General features: G+C 36.5%; 1 protein-coding gene across 1 annotated transcript in view; it reads left to right on the top strand.

Annotated features, from left to right (window-relative positions):
• BPHL (biphenyl hydrolase like) overlaps positions 1 to 21,657 on the top strand; it is a 67,957-nt gene that overhangs the window by 32,340 nt on the left and 13,960 nt on the right. The window contains exon 6 of the mRNA XM_074199407.1: positions 8,968 to 9,091. Within this exon, the coding sequence (XP_074055508.1) occupies positions 8,968 to 9,091 (124 nt within the window). The remainder of the gene's footprint in view (positions 1 to 8,967; positions 9,092 to 21,657) is intronic.

Genomic DNA, 21,657 nt, shown 5'->3' with positions numbered 1-21,657 from the left:
CTAAATTCCAATTATAATCTTAATGGAGTCCCAATTAATGAAACCCCTACCTAAAGCTCTGAGTATCCTTCCTGGGTCTTTGCCTAAAACTAGGTATTCTAACTATGACTGGACCTACAGGCCTGTCTCCTACCTCTTACTAGAGGCATCCCTTTATCTGAAATCATATCTACTCTCTCTGTATATAAAGATGGTATATCAGATTCCCCTTGGCTAGAGAAACCTCCTTCTAGCCTGTTGTATCTTACAACAAATAAATGCCTCCTTTGTCCAGGAGATTGCATAGAGAAATATCAAATTATCTTGTGTTTATCTTTCCTATATTATATAATGTTTTTACTTCAAAGCAAACAACCACTGCTTTGGAATATACATATAGATCTAAAATATTCCCAATTCATATATATAGTTAGTTAGTTAGTTAGTTAGTTAGTTAGTTAGAAACCTCTATACATAAACTTGTTTACCTACTAGCCATCCTCAGTATACAAATGGTTATTTTTGTTTTGGCAATTAGGGTTAAGTGACTTGCCCAAGATCACACAGATAGACAATCACTAAGTATCTGAGGCCTGATGTGAACCCAGGTCTCCTGACTCCAGGGCCAGAGCTCTAACCACTGCACAACCCAGCTGCCCCCTAACATACAAATTACTTTTCAGAATTCTTTAAAACCATTAAAACATCTTAGGTAGCTTTAAATTTCAAACATGCATTATTAATTTCATTTTAACAGAACAGCAATAAGAGTAACACACAAATTACTAGATTTTTTAAAAGCAATCCTTCCATTATTACATTATTCATGAACCCACAGATCTATCCCAGAAAAGGTCATACTTTTTCATATTTTCCTTATTGCCCTTCAAAGCAATCACATTAATCCCAGGCTTTAACAATACAGTATTTAAATAACATATTCACAATAGATGGCTAATTATTGCAAATATAATCTCCTTGTAGTTACAAAAGAATATTACATAACTGATAGAAACATCTTATTCATCAATATGTTTCCTTAAAATAAGGCCCACCATTGCAATTTGTTCAGAGCCCCCATCAGCTGTCTGCAGTAAGAGAAAAGTCCACATTCTTGACTTCTTTAAAATTAAACATACATTGTTAATATACATTAAACATGAAGATTCTTATTTAAACATCTCATTTCCTTTAGAACAAGAGCAAAATGAATATCCCATGTTCTTTACACTTTTGTCTCTTTACCCAAATTCTCAGAATCCAATCTCATACATGATACATTTGAAAACCCAATGTAGGGGTGGCTAGGTGACGCAGTGGATAAAGCACCGGCCCTGGAGTTAGTAGTTACCTGGGTTCAAATCTGGTCTCAGACACTTAATAATTACCTAGCTGTGTGGCCTTGGGTAAGCCACTTAACCCCATTTGCCTTGCAAAAAAAAAAAAAAAAAGTATAAAAAACAGTTTAATCCCAAACTAATTGAACAATCTAGGTTATTTAATTCCTCCCATTCTGTACAAATTTTGTCAAATGTTACAACACTAGTATCCCTCTTTTAAAACCATCAGAGTACTTTCCAAAACTCTAGTTCAGAAACTTTAGAAACAATGAGAATCATCACTCAGGCCACGTGGCCAGCAGATATTTATTAAACGTGATTTCCTTTCAATAATGGAGTCTCTTAACCCCTGGATCTTAGATATTTTTTTTTCCAATCATATATCCCATCTGTGGAGGGATCTTTTTCCCTTTAAGACTTCTCTCCTGTCTATCTCCTCTCCCGCCACAGGCAGGTGGGCTCTCAGGTGGACTCAGTCTAGGGTTCAAGTCTTAACAAGATGGTGGATATGATTGAGACCACCATGTGTCCAATCCACCATCCCTTTCCCCAACCTGGGGAGAAAGCATGGAATCTTTTCCAGATACTCCTAAGGATAAAAAAAAATTTCCTCCTAAAACTTCTCAATCTTCCCCTTAAAGGTTCTTCCTTCTCATAAACTCTTCTAAACTCTCCCCAAACCACAGCTATTCCTCTTTAAGAAACCCCCTCCCTTCAACTCTGCACAGCTACCACGGCTCAGTGAGAGAGGGGCTGATTTCCACATGGGGAGGGGGCGCCACTGCACAACCACTTTCTTCTCCTCATACAATAATTTGTAAGCCACTTTACAAAGTTCCCAAAATCCATCTTTGGTATACAAAGTCAAACCTGCTCAAACCTTCTGTCTACATGCTTCAACTCATTTCCATACTTACTTCCTTTTCATTATCTCCTCTTGACTTTAATTCATACTATTCTGAACTAGAATCACATAGCTTATACAGCGATACAAACCACAGATATGATTCCATCCCCAGCTTTTAATAGTGAGCATTTTTAATTATAACTGCTAAAACCCTGGAAAATGCAAACAGTCATCCAAAAATCCCTTAGCCTAATCAGAATATTCCCTGTCCCTCTCCCCCTCCCTTCTTCAAATAGAGTAAAGCTGAATAACTTTTATAGAGGGACAATCCTTTGGGGGGGATTGATCCTCTATCCTTAAATCCTTACATGTCCAATAATTTTCTGTAAAAACTAACATTACCAGAATCTAAACAGATAAACTTCTGAAGCTTTGTTACCATATCATTCTGGGAAAAGATTAACTATTTAGTTTCCCCTATACTGGCCTATCTTGGTAACCACATCATATACTTTAGCATTAACCTCACTCTCTAACAACCTCTTTTTTTCAAATTAAAATAGCATTTCTTTCTATGATAATATTCACTATCTCTTTCCTGTTTCTTCTTATTTCAAAATAAGGTCCCTTTGAACATTTATTTTACTAATTCTTCCTGAAGTAATTCTCTCTTAGTCCTTTTTCTAAAAGAGAGTGGGGGAAAAATATTCTAGCACCAGAGAATCATGGAGAACTGGGAAGATAAGGGAACATAAACAAGGATGGGGGGGGGAGCCTTTCTCATAATAGTAGAATAGCAAGGTGAGTAGTTTGGCCTCCATAATACATTCCCTTTTAATCAAAATAAAAACCCCTCTTTAAGTGCTCAAGAGACAACCTAGGAGTGAGGAGGGAGGGATCATATTATCTATTGTAACACAGGCAGAAAGCAGGCTCAAGGGAAGAGCCAGAGAGTTAGATAAATACTGCCTAAAAATCCAAAACAAAATGAGGCTACCCAAGGAACTCTTTAGGGGAACTTGCAAACTCCTCCTTTCCCTGTTTAACAAATCACACAAGTAAATAGGCATTCTAAACACATAAAGACAGACAAGGCACAGACACAGATCACACAAAATTCAACAGAATTTTCCAAACTGAATTTCAAAACACGGGCCAATGACAAATTCCTGACGTCTCAGGAATGCAGAGAGGGCTCTCCCCAAAGGCAGACCAAATTCATTACAATACTTAATCATTTTCTTCTTACTTTTCCTTTATATTTTAGTCTTATTTACCTGATTTACCATGGGGGGAAGGCTTAGGACAGGGTCCTTCCCATTTTAAATATTGACAGAGACCTCTCAGGATCAAATGCCCTTAGATCCAAGCCTCTTACACCCAAACCGGAAGGGGTCACCCCCAACCCTCAGTCACCCAAATGGACCCTCCAGGAATCTAGTGCCCTCAGATTCCAAGGTCTAGGCTTACCGTCTTTTGGGTCTCCCGTGCACAAAGTTTAAAGACTGTTCTTTGTCCTCACTGATGTCAGGTTCCTGCTGCAGATTTGCTGTTTTTTTCCTACTGCTTCAGGTCATTTGCACAGAGGGGAAACCAAGGCTTCCCAGAGAATGACACACTGCCAGAATTTGTGGCAGCAGCACTGTTTTGCCAATTCTGAGAAGCCGAGGTCCCCAATGGGCATACTATCCTGAATGAGCCCCCAAACTGTGTGGGACAAATGCCACTTAAATAAATTTTGGAGGTATGAAGAGAAGGCTTTGTTTGTTTCTTGAGAAATGGGCCGCAATCAATTATAGAGATTGAGGCAAAAGCAAAAGGCCCAAGAATCACATTTATCCTAACTTGATCCACCCCCCCCCAACTGACCCACCCCGTTAATGAGGAATGTGGTCTTACAATCTAAACACGAAAACTACCCTAGGGAAAGGAGCATAGAATTCAAACCGAAACAAGATTATTTCTTTAGTCCCAGGAACTGAATGATTCTCCAGAAATCAACAGATAAGATAAGTCAGTTGACTCTTCAACAATGTCCCAGAAGTTTGCTTTGTCAAGGGAGGAGGGGCACATAGTTAACCAAATTCAATCTATAATATTTTACTGAAGAAATCTCAAAACTTTATCCCACACATCCTTTTGCATGTTGTCTTCCCCCTCCCCCAGATTGTAAGCTCCTTTAGAAAGGCTGTATTTAACGTTGTCCTTAGTGTTTGGCACAGAACCTCACAAATAGTAAGCATTTAATAAATATTTATTGGGTTTGATTGGAAATATGATTAAAGCTAGATTGTAAAAGTCATTTAATGCTAACCTTAGAAGTAATAGGGAAAATCTGCTAAAGGATTTTGTGCAGAGTAGTAACTTGACTTGTATCTCAGAATGATTTTTTTTAAAAAATTATTTATTTATTTTTAATTTTACAATTTTTCCCCTAATCTGGCTTCCTCTCCCCACCCCCACCTCCCCCACAGAAGGCAGTCCATTAGACTTTACATTGTTTTTCAGGATGATTATTTTGGCATCTGTATGGAGGGTAGTTCTGAGACAGGAGAAATGAAAGACATTAAGAAGAATTTGAAGCCTATTGTGATAGAACAGATGAGAGGGCAATGAGATCCTGAAGTAGAATAGTGGACAAAAAGTGACAGATACAAGACTTGGTAGCTCATGGGATAAGAGAGGTTAGAAAGAGGGGAGAGTCAAAGAGGACTCTAGAGACTACTGGGATAGATAATAGTTTTCTCCCCACTCCCTTCATTTTCATTTAACATCCTTTTGATTAGATTTGAAAGAATCCAGGCCAATTCATTTTACTAATCCTTGCTAGATAAACTCCATTTCTGGCCAAGAACTCTTCCATCACATTTCAAGCTATGGTTCAGAAATCTAAAACCTGGTCTTAATAGCTGATCTTCCTATTTGTGTTGTTATTCAGAATTAAACATAGCACTGCAGATAATGTCTGAGTGGACTGAGTGGTGGGATGACCATCTCTCTAATCTTGAATACTGTGTTCTTCCTAATGAATATCAAGATTGTATTATCATTTTTGTCTGTTTTATTACACTATTAACTCTCTAAATTTTCAGTTCAAATCCCAAACCCTAAACTCCAGATCCTTTTCATAATAACTACTCTCTAATTATACCTCCCCGGTCTTGTACTCATGAAGAAGGTTATTCACCTTGTTTTAAGAAATATTTAACCTTTTTTTTAAAGAAAGATTTTATTTATTTTGAGTTTTACAATTTTTCCCCTAATCTTGCTCACTCCCCCCACTCCCTACAAAAGTCAGACTGTTAATCTTTACATTGTTTTCATGGTATACATTGATCTAAGTTGAATGTAAGGAGAGAGAAATCATATCAAGGAAGAAAAATAAAGTACAAGAGATAGCAAAATTACATAATAAATGACATTTTTTTCCTAAATTAAAGTAATAGTGTTTGAACAAAGACCAAAGATTATTACCTTTAATTTAGAACTATTTAATTCTAAATGTAACTGTTGAACAGGTTAAAAAAACCAAAACTGTAGAACAGGTAGTTAGCTCCCTTCCTTTTAGGTAGCAAAGGTAGAGTTTATTGTCTGGGATCTCTGATTTAATATCCTCATGGGTATCATGCTGTTCATTCTTCCCAAGGAAATCTAAATAAGTCCTGAATTCAAGTTGTTCTGAGAGAGAGACAGACAGAATTACAGAGACAGGTATTTTTTTAAAAACTTAACTGTAACTTAGTAGCCCCTAGGAGGAATTTATATCCTCTCATTCTAAGACTGCCAAGTCCTAATATAATCCATGAGATAAAATCATTAAGGATATTGCTCACTATACACACTTTGATTCCAAGTAATAAGTGACCACACATGACAGTGTTGAACTAATTTAGAAAAAGAGAATCAGGGCGTGGCTAGGTGGTTCAGTGGATAGAGCACCTGCCCTGGAGTCAGGAGTACCTGAGTCCAAATCCGGTCTCAGACACTTAATAATTACCTAGCTGGGTGGCTTTGGGCAAGCCACTTAACCCCATTGCCTTGCAAAAACCTTAAAAATAAAAAAAGAGAGAGAATCAGGCTTAGAAATACCAGCAAAAGTGGTATATGGCAAAATCTTTTCTAAAGAGATGGAAGTAGGGCGGTTAAATGTCGCAGTGGATAAAGCACCAGGCCTGGAGTCAGGAGTACCTGGGTTCAAATCCAGTCTCAGACACTTAATAATTACCTAGCTGTGTGGCCTTGGGCAAGCCACTTAACCCCATTTGCCTTGCAAAAAAAATAAAAATAAAAAAAATAAAAAATAAAGAGATGGAAGGAAAGAGGTCAAAGGGGAAGAGAAAGAAGACTGCAGGCATATTACTAGTAAATAGTCTACTGGTGATCAGGCCCTTCCTCCAACTACAATAAAGACATATCTATTTGCCTGTCATGGATGCCCCATAGTGCCCCAGGAGCAACTGATTATTTTCTGCCAGAATAAATGACCTTTGCTTTGCTTCCTATTCTCAACAGCCATAGACACCTCATCCCCTGGCCCTATTTCTCTCTTAGATTTTGTACTTTCTCATCTCAAATCCCAGGGAACTATCTAGTTAATCCATGAAAACTTGCAAATGGGTATTTCTCTTTCTCAATATACGTATATACATATGCACATATGTATCTATATATATGAATATATTGGGTATCTGGGTGACACAATGGATACAGCATGGATTTAGAATCAGTAAGACTCATCTTCCTGACTTCAAATGTGACCTCAGACATTTGTTAGTTGTGTGACCTTGGGCAGGTCACTTAAAACTATTTGCCTCATTTCTTCATCTGTGAAATGAGTTGAAGTTCAGTTTTGAGAGCATATAAAACATTACCCTTTAATTTTACCTCAATATGAAATACATATCTAACAACTGAATTGTTGAGCTGTTGAAATAATTGAACTACATTCATATTTGCATTCTAACTATAAATGAAGCAATATAAAGCTAACAGGGAGATCAGCTCGGGTCTGTCATGTGAATGGTATGATTTCTAATTCATTGGATAATTCATTGTTATTCTGTGCTTGTATATGCATTTGCTCTGTTATATGCAGTTCTGTCTGTGCCAAATCTGTAGTTTTATTTTACCAATTCATGTTTTCTATTATAACTCACTTTATTAGCCATTTTCACCACTATTTCCTCCTTTTTTTAAAGATCTTTTAATTCTATCTTGACTTTCATTATTTTTTACTCTCTATAAGCTCTCTCTTTGGACTTGTGATTTTCTTATCCGTATTGTCTACCCTAATGTCTAGCCTTTAATAAGTCAGTTATCCATTTGAGCATAATTTATTTGTCTCCTTAACTGAATTGCTTCTAGTACTCAAGTAGTTTTAGTTGTTCTGTGGTGCTTTGTCATTGTTGTTTTATGTTCTTGATTTTGCTCATTTTCAGTTGTAGTTGATTTTTATTGTGTGTTTGTGACTGTGGTGGTTTATATGCAAATTTATTTTCCTTCTCTTTAGACTTCTTCATTTTTTGTGACCTTTAATTGTGCTATCTTGGCTAAAAAGTCATTGATCCTTTTCTCTCTTCTTATTCTTCTTGGATCTCTCTCTGTAGCAAATGACACCTCTTTTCATTTGGCATCTGTAACATTCCATGCTCATGGTTCACCTACTTGCTTTTTGACTTGGTTCCTCTTGATTTTTTTTGATTCTTTATCATCTTCCTTCCCTGCCTTCTATAGTCTGATAAATTTTATTCATACCATTGTCATAGAAAAGGATAGAGAATGACCCTGAAGCTCAGGAGGTGACTACAACAAGGATTTAGACTGGGGGTAAAGATATGGTACAAAAAGGAAGTTCTCAATGTGGGAAGTCATAGAGTTATGGAAAAAACTAATTTTTTTTCTTTGAAATATAGCCAGGCTAGGGTAGTTAGGTGGTACAATGGATAGAGCACTGGCCCTGGAATCAGGAGTACCTGAGTTCAAGTCCAGCCTCAGACACTTAATAATTTCCTGGCTCTGTGACCTTGGGCAAGTCACTTAACCCCATTGCCTTAAATAATTTTTTTTAAAAATTAAAAAAAAGAAATATACCTAGGGATACAAAGGTTTCCTCAACCACCTAGGAACTAACCACAATGCTAATTAATTAGTTTATTCATCAGTAGTAGTAACAATGTAGAATATATATTTTTTCTATCTAGAATTATATAAAAGTAAATCAGAGATAATATGTTATTCTTAGGAAGATCAATACTCAATTTTCTGCCTTTTAAAAATATTTATTTAAGGCAATAGGGTTAAGTGACTTGTCTAAGGTCACATAGCTAGGCAATTGTTAAGTGTCTGAGGCTGGATTTGAACTCAAGTCCTTCTAACTCCAGGACTGGTGCTCTATCCACTACACCACCTAGCTGCCCCTTTCTGCTTTTTTATTACATAATTATATGGTCTATTTTTTGGCTCAGCTTGGGTTACCTATTCGTTTGTTTTGTTATTTGTGAAATAGAAAATTCAATCTTTAATTTGAAAATCAAGGCTGAAACTTGCTGTAAAGGGAGTCTATAATAATTGAGCTAATGCCAAACTATATGGGTTTTGTATTCACTTAAGCAACTTTTAAAGTACCAGCTACTTGTAGAGCAAGGGAATGAAGAGTTAAATGTTTAATCAAGTTTGAGCATTGCAGTTATTCCCCAGAGACCAAAAGTTGTGCTCCCAAATCAATGTCCTGTAATGACTAGCATCTAAATAATTGATATTGCTTATAGTTAGAGTAAAATTTTCATTTCATTTGTTTTTCAGGTAACATTTGTCGACATTTGTTACCCCTTATAAAGTGTCCTACTTTAATAATACATGGGGAGAAAGATCCTTTGGTTCCACGTTTTCATGCAGATTTTATCCATAAACATGTTAAAGGTTCACGGTAAGTCATTATTCATGGCCTTAGTAATCCATTGCTAAGTGTATAGGAAGAAAAATTGAAGAAACAGGCATGAGGAAAAAGCACATTGAAAAAGATGAGAATTGCCCTACTAGTTTCTTTAAATTTTTACCATGTATCACTCAATAGCATTATTTAGTAGGCTCCAGTAATATAGTGCTAAAAAAAATCCTATTCTTTGTGGGTCTAGGAAAGATATTGGTTGATACTGGGGGAAAATATATGATCTTGGGGAAATATCTTTACTTCTCAGTGGCTTCAAGCAACTCTAAGTCCACAAATTACAGAGTATTGGTTGACCTGAATTGGTTGAGGAAGATTCCTGACTGTAAATTTCCTGTGCCAATGAATTCACACAGGTCCAAGTCAAATCAAGCAAATAAATAAAAACAGCAGCAACAAATAGGGTATAACTGACCTTCAAAGTGAGAAGTACTTGAAAGAGAATATGACTCCCTTGGAGGTTTAATTTTTGGTACTTTTGGACAAGAGCCATATTCTTTTGCTAACCTCATATTCTTAGTGGTATCAACTCTATTTTTGACTTCAGTTATTGTCCATTATCTATAGTAACTAACAATGTTTGTTTAAAATGTATTGGTAAAAATACATATACTCATTGAAAGATAATTTCTCTAAAAAATAAAAACTTTTAAATAAGAAAAAATGCTTGTCATGTATTTATTTCTACAGTAAAATTCCACTACTGTAAACTGCTCTTTTAACATTTTTTCTTTTTAATAGTATATTAAAATATCCTCTCATAATGACAACTAGATATTCTTGAAGTTCAAAATTACATGGCTTGGTACTTTTAACTCCCACAATAAACTTAATGTGGTCCCTTAAATTTCTAGGTTAAATAGGAATCAATTTACAAAATAAATCTTATGTAGAAATTCTGTTCTAGACTTGTCACCTAGCAGCAGGGTAAATTGACATACTGTACTCAAAATTCAGGTGTTAATTTTTTTTAAATAAGGGTTTTTGGAAGATAATTTTCAAACTGAAATATCCTTTGAAATAATCTATGAGCATATACCACTAAATGTCCTATGAAATACCCTATGTGTATATATACCATTAAAAGTCAAGAATTACCTTGCCATTAAAAAAAAAGCAGACTTTGAAATAATATTGTTCTGGCTATTCACTCCCCTAAGTAAGCCTTTCATATATAGCTAAACTTAACAGTCACTCAATTAACAAGCATTTATTAAGAGCTTACTATACTAGGCTCTGTGCTAAGCAATAGGGATATAAAGAAAGGCAAAAGAAAAAAATCCCTCCTCTCAAATAGCTTACAGTCTAATAGGAAAGACAACATGCACATAAGGTATCAGGATAACTTGGAGGTAGCCTTAGAGGGGGCTAATGGATAGAGTGCCATCCTGGAGTTAGGAAGACTCCTCTTCTGAGTTCAAGTAAAGCCTCAGATTCTTATTAGCTGTGTGACTCTGGACAAGTCACTTCACCCTATTTGCCTCAGTTTCCTCATCTAAAATGAGCTAGAGAAGGAAATAACAAACAGAATCTATGCCAAGAAAATCCTAAAAGGGATCAGGTTTTAGTGGACTGCAAGTTCATTAAATTAGCAACAGGACCATATGGCACCCAGAAAAGAAAAACCAAACCCAAATCTAATACAATCGTAGGCTGCATTGAGAGAGGAATAGTTTCTAGAGCAAGGAAAATGAAGTCTTTAGTGCATCTACTATCAGATGAGGCAACTAGGTGGCGCAGTGGATACATCTTCCTGAGTTAAAATTTGATCTTGGGTCAGTATGTATGACCCTGGGGAAGTTACTAACCCTGTTTACCTCAGTTTCTCATCTGTAAAATGAGCTGAAGGAAATGACAAACATTCCAGTATCTTTGCCAAGAAAACCCAAATGGAGTTCCAAAGTAGGACACAACTGAACAGCTATCAAATGATCAAAGTTGGGATATTGTGTTCAGTTCTGAGAGCTATATTTTAGGTTTTCGATAAACTAGAGATCATCCAGAGATCCATAGCCAAGATCATAGAGGAAGGACCTCAAGGTCTTGTCATAACCGGGATCAGATAAAAGAAGTAATAATGTCTTAAAGAAGAGAAGATTTAGGGGAAACAATCTTTTACCATATTTCAGGTTTTTAGACCTAAGAGGATAACGACAGCCAATTGCTATAATCTGACAGCATAATTTAGTTTCCATTAGACTTTAGGATTAGATTGAAATTTGACTACTATATCATCTAACTATCTTGTATCTATCTATATTTCTATACTCATTGTGAGCCATATATCTTATTTACATGGCAGAACAAAGATTACCTTCTTAATCTGGTTGGGCAAAATAAATAAAAGGCCTAGGTTTCTATGAGTTCAGGGTTTAAATCAGGAAGACTCGTCTTCATGAGTTCAAATCCAGGCTCCATTATATGACCTTGAAATACACATGTCTAGGTCTGTAACAAAAGTTTGAGAAGTAAGATTAAATCTAGACTGGTATATATTAAACAATTTTTTTTTTAGTTTTTTGCAAGGCAAATGGGGTTAAGTGGCTTGCCCAAGGCCACACAGCTAGGTAATTATTAAGTGTCTGAGGCTGGATTTGAACTCAGGTACTCCTGACTCCAGGGCTTAGCTGCCCCTTATTAAACAAGTTATTGAAAATCCATTCACCAAGGGGAAAATACAGGGGGAAGGGGAGAATAAGAACTTGTAGGTCCTCCACATCCTATCCTTCCTTTTGCCCTCCATACATCTAATTTTTTGGGGGGGGGGCAAGGCAAGGGGTTAAATGACTTGCCCAAAGTCAGACAGCTAGATAATTATTAAGTGTCTGAGGTTGGATTTGAATTCAGATCCTCCTTATGCCAGGGATGGTGCTCTCCCCACTGCGCCACCTTGTTGCCCCTATATCTAATTTTTTAAGCAGACCTCCAACCACGCAAACCAGTTGTCTCTAGCTTTCACTCCTCTTTCTAGGTTTGAGAATGACAAGCTGCTCTTCTTGCCTGTTTTCATCAGCTCCAATAGCAATAATACTGCCAGGCCTCCTTCCCTCCCTTCTTGGTATTTTTCCTCTCTTCTTGGTGGGGGGGGCTCCTTTTAAGTTTTGCCCCCATCTCCCAAATCTTTGTGTTACATCCTAGCACTGAATGTCACATAATCCCAAATCCCTATGCAGGCCCAGGACATTTCTCATTACCACCACCCCCAATAGAAGAGGAATATCAGGTATAAAAAGGTTATTTCATTCAATATTCTGCAGAGAGAAATAATTTTTTTCTTTTTGAAATTGTATTTGTAATAGAGATTCAGAGAAATCTAGACTATTTTGCCTAGAAAAGGAGAAGACTCAAGGACAGTGTGATAGCTCTATTCAAGTATCTGAAGGGCTGTCTTGTGGAAAAGGAACTCTTAGATTTGCTCTAAGTTGCCTTCAGAAGACAGAATTAGGAACAGCTGAAAGTTGTAAAGAGCAAGATGTCAGTTTGGTGTAAAGAAAAACATTCTAACAGTTAGCACTACCCAGAAGCAGAATGGGCCAACATAATAGGAGGTATTGATTGAATCCCTCACTGTTTCCCCCAAATGGATCCTAGATCTGTTTTTGGTATGTCATAGAGAAATTTCTTTTTCAGGGATAGGTTGGACTGAACAGAGATCCCTTCCAACCCCCAAATTCTATGATTACATGATGCTAAGTATTTGAATGAGAAGAAATGACTGGAAGTTACTGAGGCAGACTTCAGCTCAAAGCAGGGAATTAGAGCTATACAAAGTAGAATGGGTTACTTAAGTAGGTTAATGGGTTCCCCTTCATTTGAGTTCTTCAAGTGTTCTAAGTTCTGGGGATACAAAAAAGGGTGGGAGAGGAAAGGTATTCATAGTCTAATGAAAGAGACAAAATGAAAACAACTAAATGTACAGACAAGATCAAAAGCAGAATAAACATCTGAACCCAGGTTCTCTGTAATGAAAAAACTAAAGTGTGCTAAATTATGCTGTCAGATTATGGCAGTTGTCCGCTGTTACCCTCTTAGCTTAAAATCCTTGTTATGATAAGACCTCGAGGTTCTCTATCATCTTGGCTGTAGATTTCTGGATGCTCTCCAGTTTATGGAAAGCCTAAAATATAGCTCTCAGAACTGAACACAATACCCCCCCCCAAAAAACTTTGGAAATCTAAAAAAATCAGCTAAACATTAAGTACCTTGGATCACCACTTTAATTTCATTTAACAGGTATTTATTTATTAAGTGCATACTATGTGACAAACCCTGTGAGAAGTGTTGGAGTTACAGAGAAATAAGTGAGGGGCAGCTAGGTGGTGTAGTGGATGAAGCACTCACCCTGGAGTCAGGAGTACCTGGGTTCAAATCTGTTCTCAGACACTTAATAATTACCTAGCTGTGTGGCCTTGGACAAGCCACTTTAACCCCATTGCCTTGCAAAAAAAAAATTAAAAAAAAAGAAATAAGTGATACATTCCATTGTCAAATAATATATAAAAAATAACCATATAAAAATATATGCAGAGGAAATATAAAGTAATTTTAGTAGGTGATAAAGGATGGGGAGGATGAGATGACACTAATACCTTGACAGGAAAGGCTTCCCATAGGAGCTGGTTCCTAGCTTCAAAGGGAAATAGGCAGAGATAAGGAAAGAACATCCCAGACACAAGGGATAGTCCATTCAGAGGAAAACAGAGGTGAGAAATGGGCAACAGCAAACTGGCCAGTGTGGCTAAGACATAGTAATGTCTTATCAGTCTGGAAAGATGGGTTGGAGCCAGATAGTGAAAGGCTCCAAATGCCAAACAGAGGAAGCTGTATTTATCTTGGAGGCATGAGAGAGCCACTAAAATTTCTTGAGCAGGTGAGTACCAAGATCTGACTTGTACCAGTTTGGCAGCTGTGTGTAGGATGGATTAATTAGGTAAAAGACTGGATGTAAGGAGCCCAATTAGATAGATGATTATGGCAATAGTCTGGTCCAGTGATATCAAATTCAAATAGAAGTATGAGTCACTAAACAATATTTAAAGATCTCTATAGGCCAAATATTGATTTAGAAAACCATAAGTGTTAATATATATATGTGTGTGTGTTTGTGTGTGTATTTCTATACATATATTTGTATATATATGTTTATATTTGTAAAACACTTGTGATTTTCTAAGTCAGTATGTGACTTGCAGATAATTTTTGTCCTTTGTTCTCAACTAAGACCATGACATCAAGAAGGTGATGCCATGACATGCTGGTGAATTAGATTTCATGGGGTGCTGTGCAAATCACCAGCCCCACTTTCTCCTCCAGAGCCATCTGGATCTAGTAACCAGATATGAATCATGACAACTGGAGATGGTCTTGCATTCGAGGTAATCAGAGTTAAGTAACTTAGCTAAGGTCACACAGCTAGTAAGTCTAAGACTGGATTCTAACTCCTATCCTGACTCCAGGGCCAGTCCTCTGTACCACCTAGCTGCCCTACCTGCAGATTGTGTGTGTGTGTGTACATATGTATGGGTGTACATATATTATTTATGTGTGTATATATATATATATATATATATATATATAAAATCATCAACATAATACTATTTTAATGTGGTTCAGGCAGTACCTGGTAGTGTTGCAGGCCCATATTTTTTTTAACACCTCTGATCTATTTGATAGCTGATGAGGACCTGGACTAGAGAGTAATGACTATTAATATAAGAGGACAGTTGTCAAAGATATGTGGTCTCAGATCTATAACAAACAAGTACTCTTGATCAAATACTGATTGAACTAAATGGACCCTCCCTCCCTTCCTCCCTTCCATCCTGTCTAAGGTGAGTATGATTCTTCCAGACATAGTGGAGAGAACAGGAAAAGCAAGATGAGTCCTGATAGATGAACTGGAGTCAGGGTCCAAAGACTCAAGCCAAAATAGGTCAAAGTGTGGCATCCAAGTATGCAACTCAGAGTCAGAGTCCAGAAGTCCAGATAATATAAAGCTAAATGTGAGAAGAATGCTAGCTGTAAAGGGCAGGAGGCAGCATTCAGAATTAAACCTGAGGAAACAGAATGCTCACAGGGAGACTGGAAATAATGTTTTAGAATCTGGTAGGAGTGAATAAGTTCCCATAACAGGGTTACAATTTTTAATCCTCAGACAGGAGCTGGTTCCCTTCTCTCCTGAGTTGAGGTATACAGGAATTGGCAGGTGATACTTGGTAGTCCTAAGAGATCCAACAGATGTTGTGATTTACAGGACAGATAAGCCTAGGTTCTTTGGGGAGATCTGACATGGCAAGGGTGAAGGTTGAACTGGGTGTTTTGTGGACATGATCAGTCATATAACTTCCACAATCTGGAGAAGAGCCATTTTCTGTGGCATCCTAGGAATTCTCTGAATGGTTTCCACTAGCTGGTAGAAGTCAATGCCAGTCAATGAGAACCCACTTGACCCTACCCCAGACAGGACTGAGCTGATCTGTAGTAGCTTACCAACCTAAGACCAGATTGTGCACATTTTACATTAAGCCACCTGGCTCTGAAGAATGAGACCAGCATGCTGGTAGAGGCAGAGACATTGAAGAAAATAGGACTTCCTCCACCTCTATGATTCCGTGTTATCCTTAGCTAGTATGTGATGGATGATCCCACCCCAGCTGCCCCTATGCATATTCATTACCACTCCCCCCACCACCACCACACCCTCCCTTCTCATTACTATTTTTAGCTGTCTATAGTCAACTGTTTGCTTCTATGGCTGAAGTAAAACAGTTAGCTCAAAATTCCACTTATGGTCATGTTACAAGGTAGATATGAAACAGAAACAAGCAAAGGCCTTAAGAATTTGAGCCTTTTGCTTTAAAAAAAAAATCCATCTTATGAGACTTCTCTCTTATCACATTCAACTTAGATCAATGTATACCATGGAAAACAATGTAGACTTAACAAACTGCCTTGGTGGGGAGAGCAAGATTAAGGGAAAATTTGTAAAATTCTAAATAAATAAATTAAATTTTTAAAAAATCCATCTCTTCCCCGATCTAGTATTAGCTTGATATTTAGTAAAAAATTATTACCAGTTTTAGAGTGGCTAGGTGGCACAGTGGATAGAGCATTGGCCTTGGAGTCAGGAGTACCTGGGTTCAAATCCAGTCTCAGACATTTAATAATTACCTAGCTGTGTGGCCTTGGGCAAGCCACTTAACTCCATTTGCCTTGCTAAAATCTAAAAAAAAATTATCAGTTTTAAGATGAAAACTTGAAAAGTCATTATCAATTGTAAATATTGAAAATTATTACTGTAGGGGGGTGGCTAGGTGGCGCAGTGGATAAAGCACCGTCCCTGGAGTCAGGAGTACCTGGGTTCAAATCCCATCTCAGACAATAATTACCTAGCTGTGTGGCCTTGGGCAAGCCACTTAACCCCATTTGCCTTACAAAAAAAACAAACCTAAAATAAAAAAAGAAAATTATTACTGTTGCATTTACTTGCAATGGCAATTATTTTGAATTGTTAATAAATGTCTTGTATGAAGACAAGCAAATTTTACCTTGGATTTAAAATGATATTGTCACTTTGGTAAAATGACCTTCTTCAAGCTTACCTTACTAGCTTACCTACTACATCCTAAAAATGGCTATTATTTAGTGGTAAAAGTAAGGAATATTGATAAATTTCTTTAGTTAATTTAAAACAATTATTTGCTGTTCATTCAATAAATCTTTCCTTTATAGAATAATGTGTTAGAGTTCTTGTACCAGTGAGAGACATGAACCAGCTAGGTGTCCTAGTGAATAGAGTACTGGGCAGGAAGACTCATCTTCCAGAGTCCAGACACTTACTAGCTGTGTGACCCTGGACAACACCATTAATCCTATTTGCCTCAGTTTCCTCATCTATAAAATGAATTAGAGAAAGAGATGACAAACCACTCCAATATCTCTACCAAGGAAATCCCAATCACCAAGAGTTGGACGTGACTGAACAACAACAAAACAACAGGTGCTGAGAGGGATATAAAGATAAATAAGACAAAGTATCTGCCTGCAAAGAACTTAATTATTAGTAGGTGATATCAAACATACACAAATTAAATTTAAAAGGTTGAATATGAGTGATGAGCTCAAAAGAGGGAGCTATTTTCAGCTAGAGAAATGAAAGAAGACAGCAGTGGGGATAGAAAGGGAGACTACATTGTAGTATTGGTGGCAGCTTAGTAGCAGATTTTACACAATGCTAGCCCTGGAGATAGGATGATCTGAGTTCAAATTCTGCCTCAGATATTTACTTAGCTGTGTGACCTTGGGCAAGTCCCTTAATCTCTCAACCTCAGTTTCCTCATCTGTAAAATGAAGATAATAACACCTACCTCACAAGATTGTTGTAAGGATCAAAAAAGGCAATATATGTAAAATGCGTTGGAAACCTCAAAAGCATTATATAGGTGCTAATTTTTTCACTCATTATTGTAACTTGTTTTTTGTGTCCCCAGCTTAGCCATAGTACCTTGTACATAATGTTTAATAAATGTGCATTGAATTAAATTGTATTCAGTTCCAAGCACCATATTTTAAGGAGTACATTGATAATCAGGAGTGTTCAGAGGAAGGTGACCAGGATAATCAAAGGCATGACAAAATATGTCATATAAGGATCAATTGAATGAATGAATAGAAGAATGAAAAAAAAGCATTATTGTATACTTTCTATGTATAAAATACTATGTTAAGCTGGTGGAAAAGCAAGACAATCTCTACTCTTAAGGAGTTCACATTCTAATAGGAAGAGACAACCTAATAAAGCATATTTCATCTGCAATTCAGATAGAAAAGCCCAGTGATACCTAGAATGCATTGGCACAAGGCAAATGGTATTGCATTTTCTTTCCATCATTAGAAATCATATCCTTTTCTAACAGTGCCAAGGACTTTGACAGTGAGGAATTTCTTTTTTGAGTATTCAGAAGCTATACTTACTGTCTGTATTCTCAAAGATTCTTCCCTTCAATCATGACTGAAAGGATCAGTTATGATCCTTGTTATGGTAGAGGGGCTTCTGGGGTTCTGGGTGCTTAGTTCTGAATTGTCTCCCCTAGAAACAGAAAATGGAAGGATACAAGATTTATTGAGGGTGAGGCAGAGAGTATCAATGTTAAGATTCAGGGAGAACATAATATCTATTTTCAAATATCTGAAGGGCTATTAAAGACTAAAGAAAGATTATAAGAAAGATTAAACTTGGTCCCAGGACATGTAATGAGAAGCAATGGAGGAAAGTTGTAGAATAGCAGTTTTCAGCTTAATATACCAACCAATCACATCACTAGTTTTTAGTTACTCCTGAAAGGGATGGGAAAAGCAAAGTTGCAAAGCATTGAATATAAATGAGCACTTATGTTCCATTATGAAAGAACCATATAGCAGTTTTAACAGTCAGCAAAACATGTAGCCAAATGATTCATACAGACCTATTAGATGAATTTATTAAACAATTGGGAACAATTTATAGGTCCTAGGATTGGAGAAGGACTGAATAAATTATTGTCTGCTAGTGGAATGACACCTAGGATGTCTTCTTGATACTTCTTAGCATTACTGCTATTTCCTAATAATCCCCCTCCAAGAGAACACTCTCTCTCATTACAAGGTACAGTTAAGCAAAGAAAAGCAGCATTGTTGATGACATTTGATATTGTATGCCTCATTCCATCCTTGTAGTCTACCACCTCTTTACAAAGAAGAGAGTAGTAGATTCATCTTCATTTATATGAGGACAGGAATGTTGATTGTATCTTTCTTAATTCTGTTATTTATTATGTTTGATCTTTACATTGTTGTAGTTATTATTATACAGTTCTCATGATTCTACCTAGTTTCCTCTACATCAAAAAGCAAGGCAGTCTCTGCTCTTAAGGAGTTCATGAACATCTTCCCAAGTTTCTTTAAATTCTTTTTTAATCATAATTTCTTAAAGAACTATTAATAATATTATAATGCATTAATATGCCATATTTTAATCAGTCATTCCGCAATGGATGGACACTCATTTTGTTTCTGATTTTTACTACTACAATAAATATGTTGTCACACAGGGAAAATGTTCCATCTGTTTTTATCTTCCAAGTATCATTGGGTCAAAGGGTATGAACAATTTAGTCCTTTTTTATTTTTTATTCTTTTTGCCAGGCAATGGGATTAAGTGACTTGCCCAAGGTCACACAGTTAGGTGATTATTAAGTGTCTGAGGCAAGATTTGAACTCAGGTCCTCCTGACTTCAGGGCTGGTGCTCTGTCCACACTGTGCCATCTAGCTGCCCCAATTTAGTCCACATAGGTCCAAATTGTTTTCCAAAATGATTGGATAATATAATGGAACATCATGTTTTTATAAAAATATAAATTTGAAACATAGAATGAAATATAGAAAGAGGCTGGATTTGGAGTCAGAAGACCTGACTTTGAATCCTATTTCTGCTACTTGTTATCTGTAAGACTTTGGAGAAATCATTTAACTAAACTATTCTGAACTTCACTCTTCTCACCTGTGGAAGTAGACTCATTGATCTCTAAGACCCCTTCTCTAAATCTAGGATCCCAAGTGATGCAAGGCAGAATGGGCCGAACTGGATCTCTGTACATGTTGACTATAATTATGAGAAAAGGAAAGAAGGAAAACATAGCTTTAGAACTTTAGATAGCCTTGGAAAGGGACTAGAGCTCTGCCCTGCCATAATTAAGATTTTTGTATAAGATTTTTATTCCTTCTTTGCATACTTCTTTGATTACCTTTTTACTAATGATTGTTAATAATAATTAGTATTTATATAGTGCTTTATAGTTTGTGAAGTGCTTTACCTACATCTCATTTGATCTTCACGATAACTCTGTGAGATAAGTGCTATTATGTTCATTTTTATTGATGAGAAAAATGAGGCTGAGAAGGGTTGTGACTTGTCCAGGACTACACGACTCATGGTTTGGAATGTTTTTGAACTCAAGTCTTCCTGACTCCCAAGACTGGCGCTCAGTATCTAGTGTGCTAACCTAGCTACCTCAGCTGTTAATACTTTTAAACACATTGATTAATTGAAATTGCAAAGCAGATTACAAAACATGTCATTTAAATATATACATAAATAATAAATAGGTGTTGCAGTGGATAGAATAGTCAGACTTGGGATCAGGAAGATTCTTCTTCATGAGTTCAAATCAAGCTTCAGCCGCTAACTAGTGCATGACCCTGGACAAGTCACTTAACCTCAGATCTTCATTTGAGATGATCTGGAGAAGGCAATGGCAAACCACTCCAGTATCTTTGCCAAGGGATCGTGAAGAGTCAGACACAATTAAAAGTACTGAAAATAACAATAGGTGAGGCATCATGTACAGTGTGTTTTTTTTTAATGAACAGTGAAAAGATTGTTAGAGATGATCCCTTAGGAACTTGGACTGTCCTGTTTGCCCTCATTAGTTTTGTATTCTTTTGCCCAGTTGGCAATTATTTCCCTTTAAGAAAACCTTGGATGAAAAAGGAATGATAGCATTACAGAGCTTTAGTTTCTGCTACTTTGAAGATGAATGTCTTAAAATAATATGCTATGTATGCAGAAGCAAAGTAACTACTGTATTTTCTTGGCAGAATGAACTCTGTCGATATTTCCTACAATTTATTTTCCTGTACCCTATTAAACAGAAATCTTCTTTTGTTTACTCTTAGAACCCAATCCATTTCCAGACAATCCTCAGAGCTTTATTGTTCTTTAGATGTGTGGGCATGCATACACTCATACTCACAAAACTCAAGGAAAGGACAATTCATTAACTGGCATCTACATGGAACTCTAAGATTGGCAAGTGCTTTATATATAATCTCTCACTCAACCTTCACAACAGCCTTGTAAGGTAGAGAGTATAAGTATTATTATTTCCGCTTTACATTTGAAGAAATTGGGGTTCAGAAAGGTCAAATATTTTACTATGGGGTCACACAGCTGGGTGAAATTTGAAACCAGAACTGTCTTGATTCCAAATCCCTCCTTCCCCCATTCCATTGTGCCATCATCATCGAGCTTTGAAATCCAATTAGATACCTTTAGCATAATAATGTGAACAAAGTTTCCAGGAAGAGTTTACTCACCTTTTGATAACTATATAATTACAGCTCTATTCCTTTATACCTTCAAAGGAATACAAAATAATAGGATATTTTAAAGTCATTCAGATGGTAGTATAGTAAGAGCCTTTGATTAATGAAAAAGAAGTATTAAAAAGGTAATTCTAATCATATTATTATCCTTTCATTCCAGAGGTCAATTCTTAATCATGACTTTGAACCTGATTATTAATTTATTTTCAGTCTCAGGACCCCTTTATATACTCTTAAAATTTATTGAGGATCCCCACAAAACTTTTGTTTTTATGGGTTATATCTACTGACATTTACTATATTAGAAATGAAAACATCTTAGAATTATTACAAAAAATAGTTTAACCTTGAAGATTTAATAAAAGAAAATTAGGGACCTCCCTAGAAGTCCCCAGATTATACT

The sequence above is a fragment of the Macrotis lagotis genome, chromosome X, assembly GCF_037893015.1.
Source record: "Macrotis lagotis isolate mMagLag1 chromosome X, bilby.v1.9.chrom.fasta, whole genome shotgun sequence".
In the NCBI taxonomy this organism is placed as follows: domain Eukaryota; kingdom Metazoa; phylum Chordata; class Mammalia; order Peramelemorphia; family Peramelidae; genus Macrotis; species Macrotis lagotis.
Note: the sequence above shows the minus strand (reverse complement) of the source record. Positions and strands in the feature narration are given on the sequence as shown.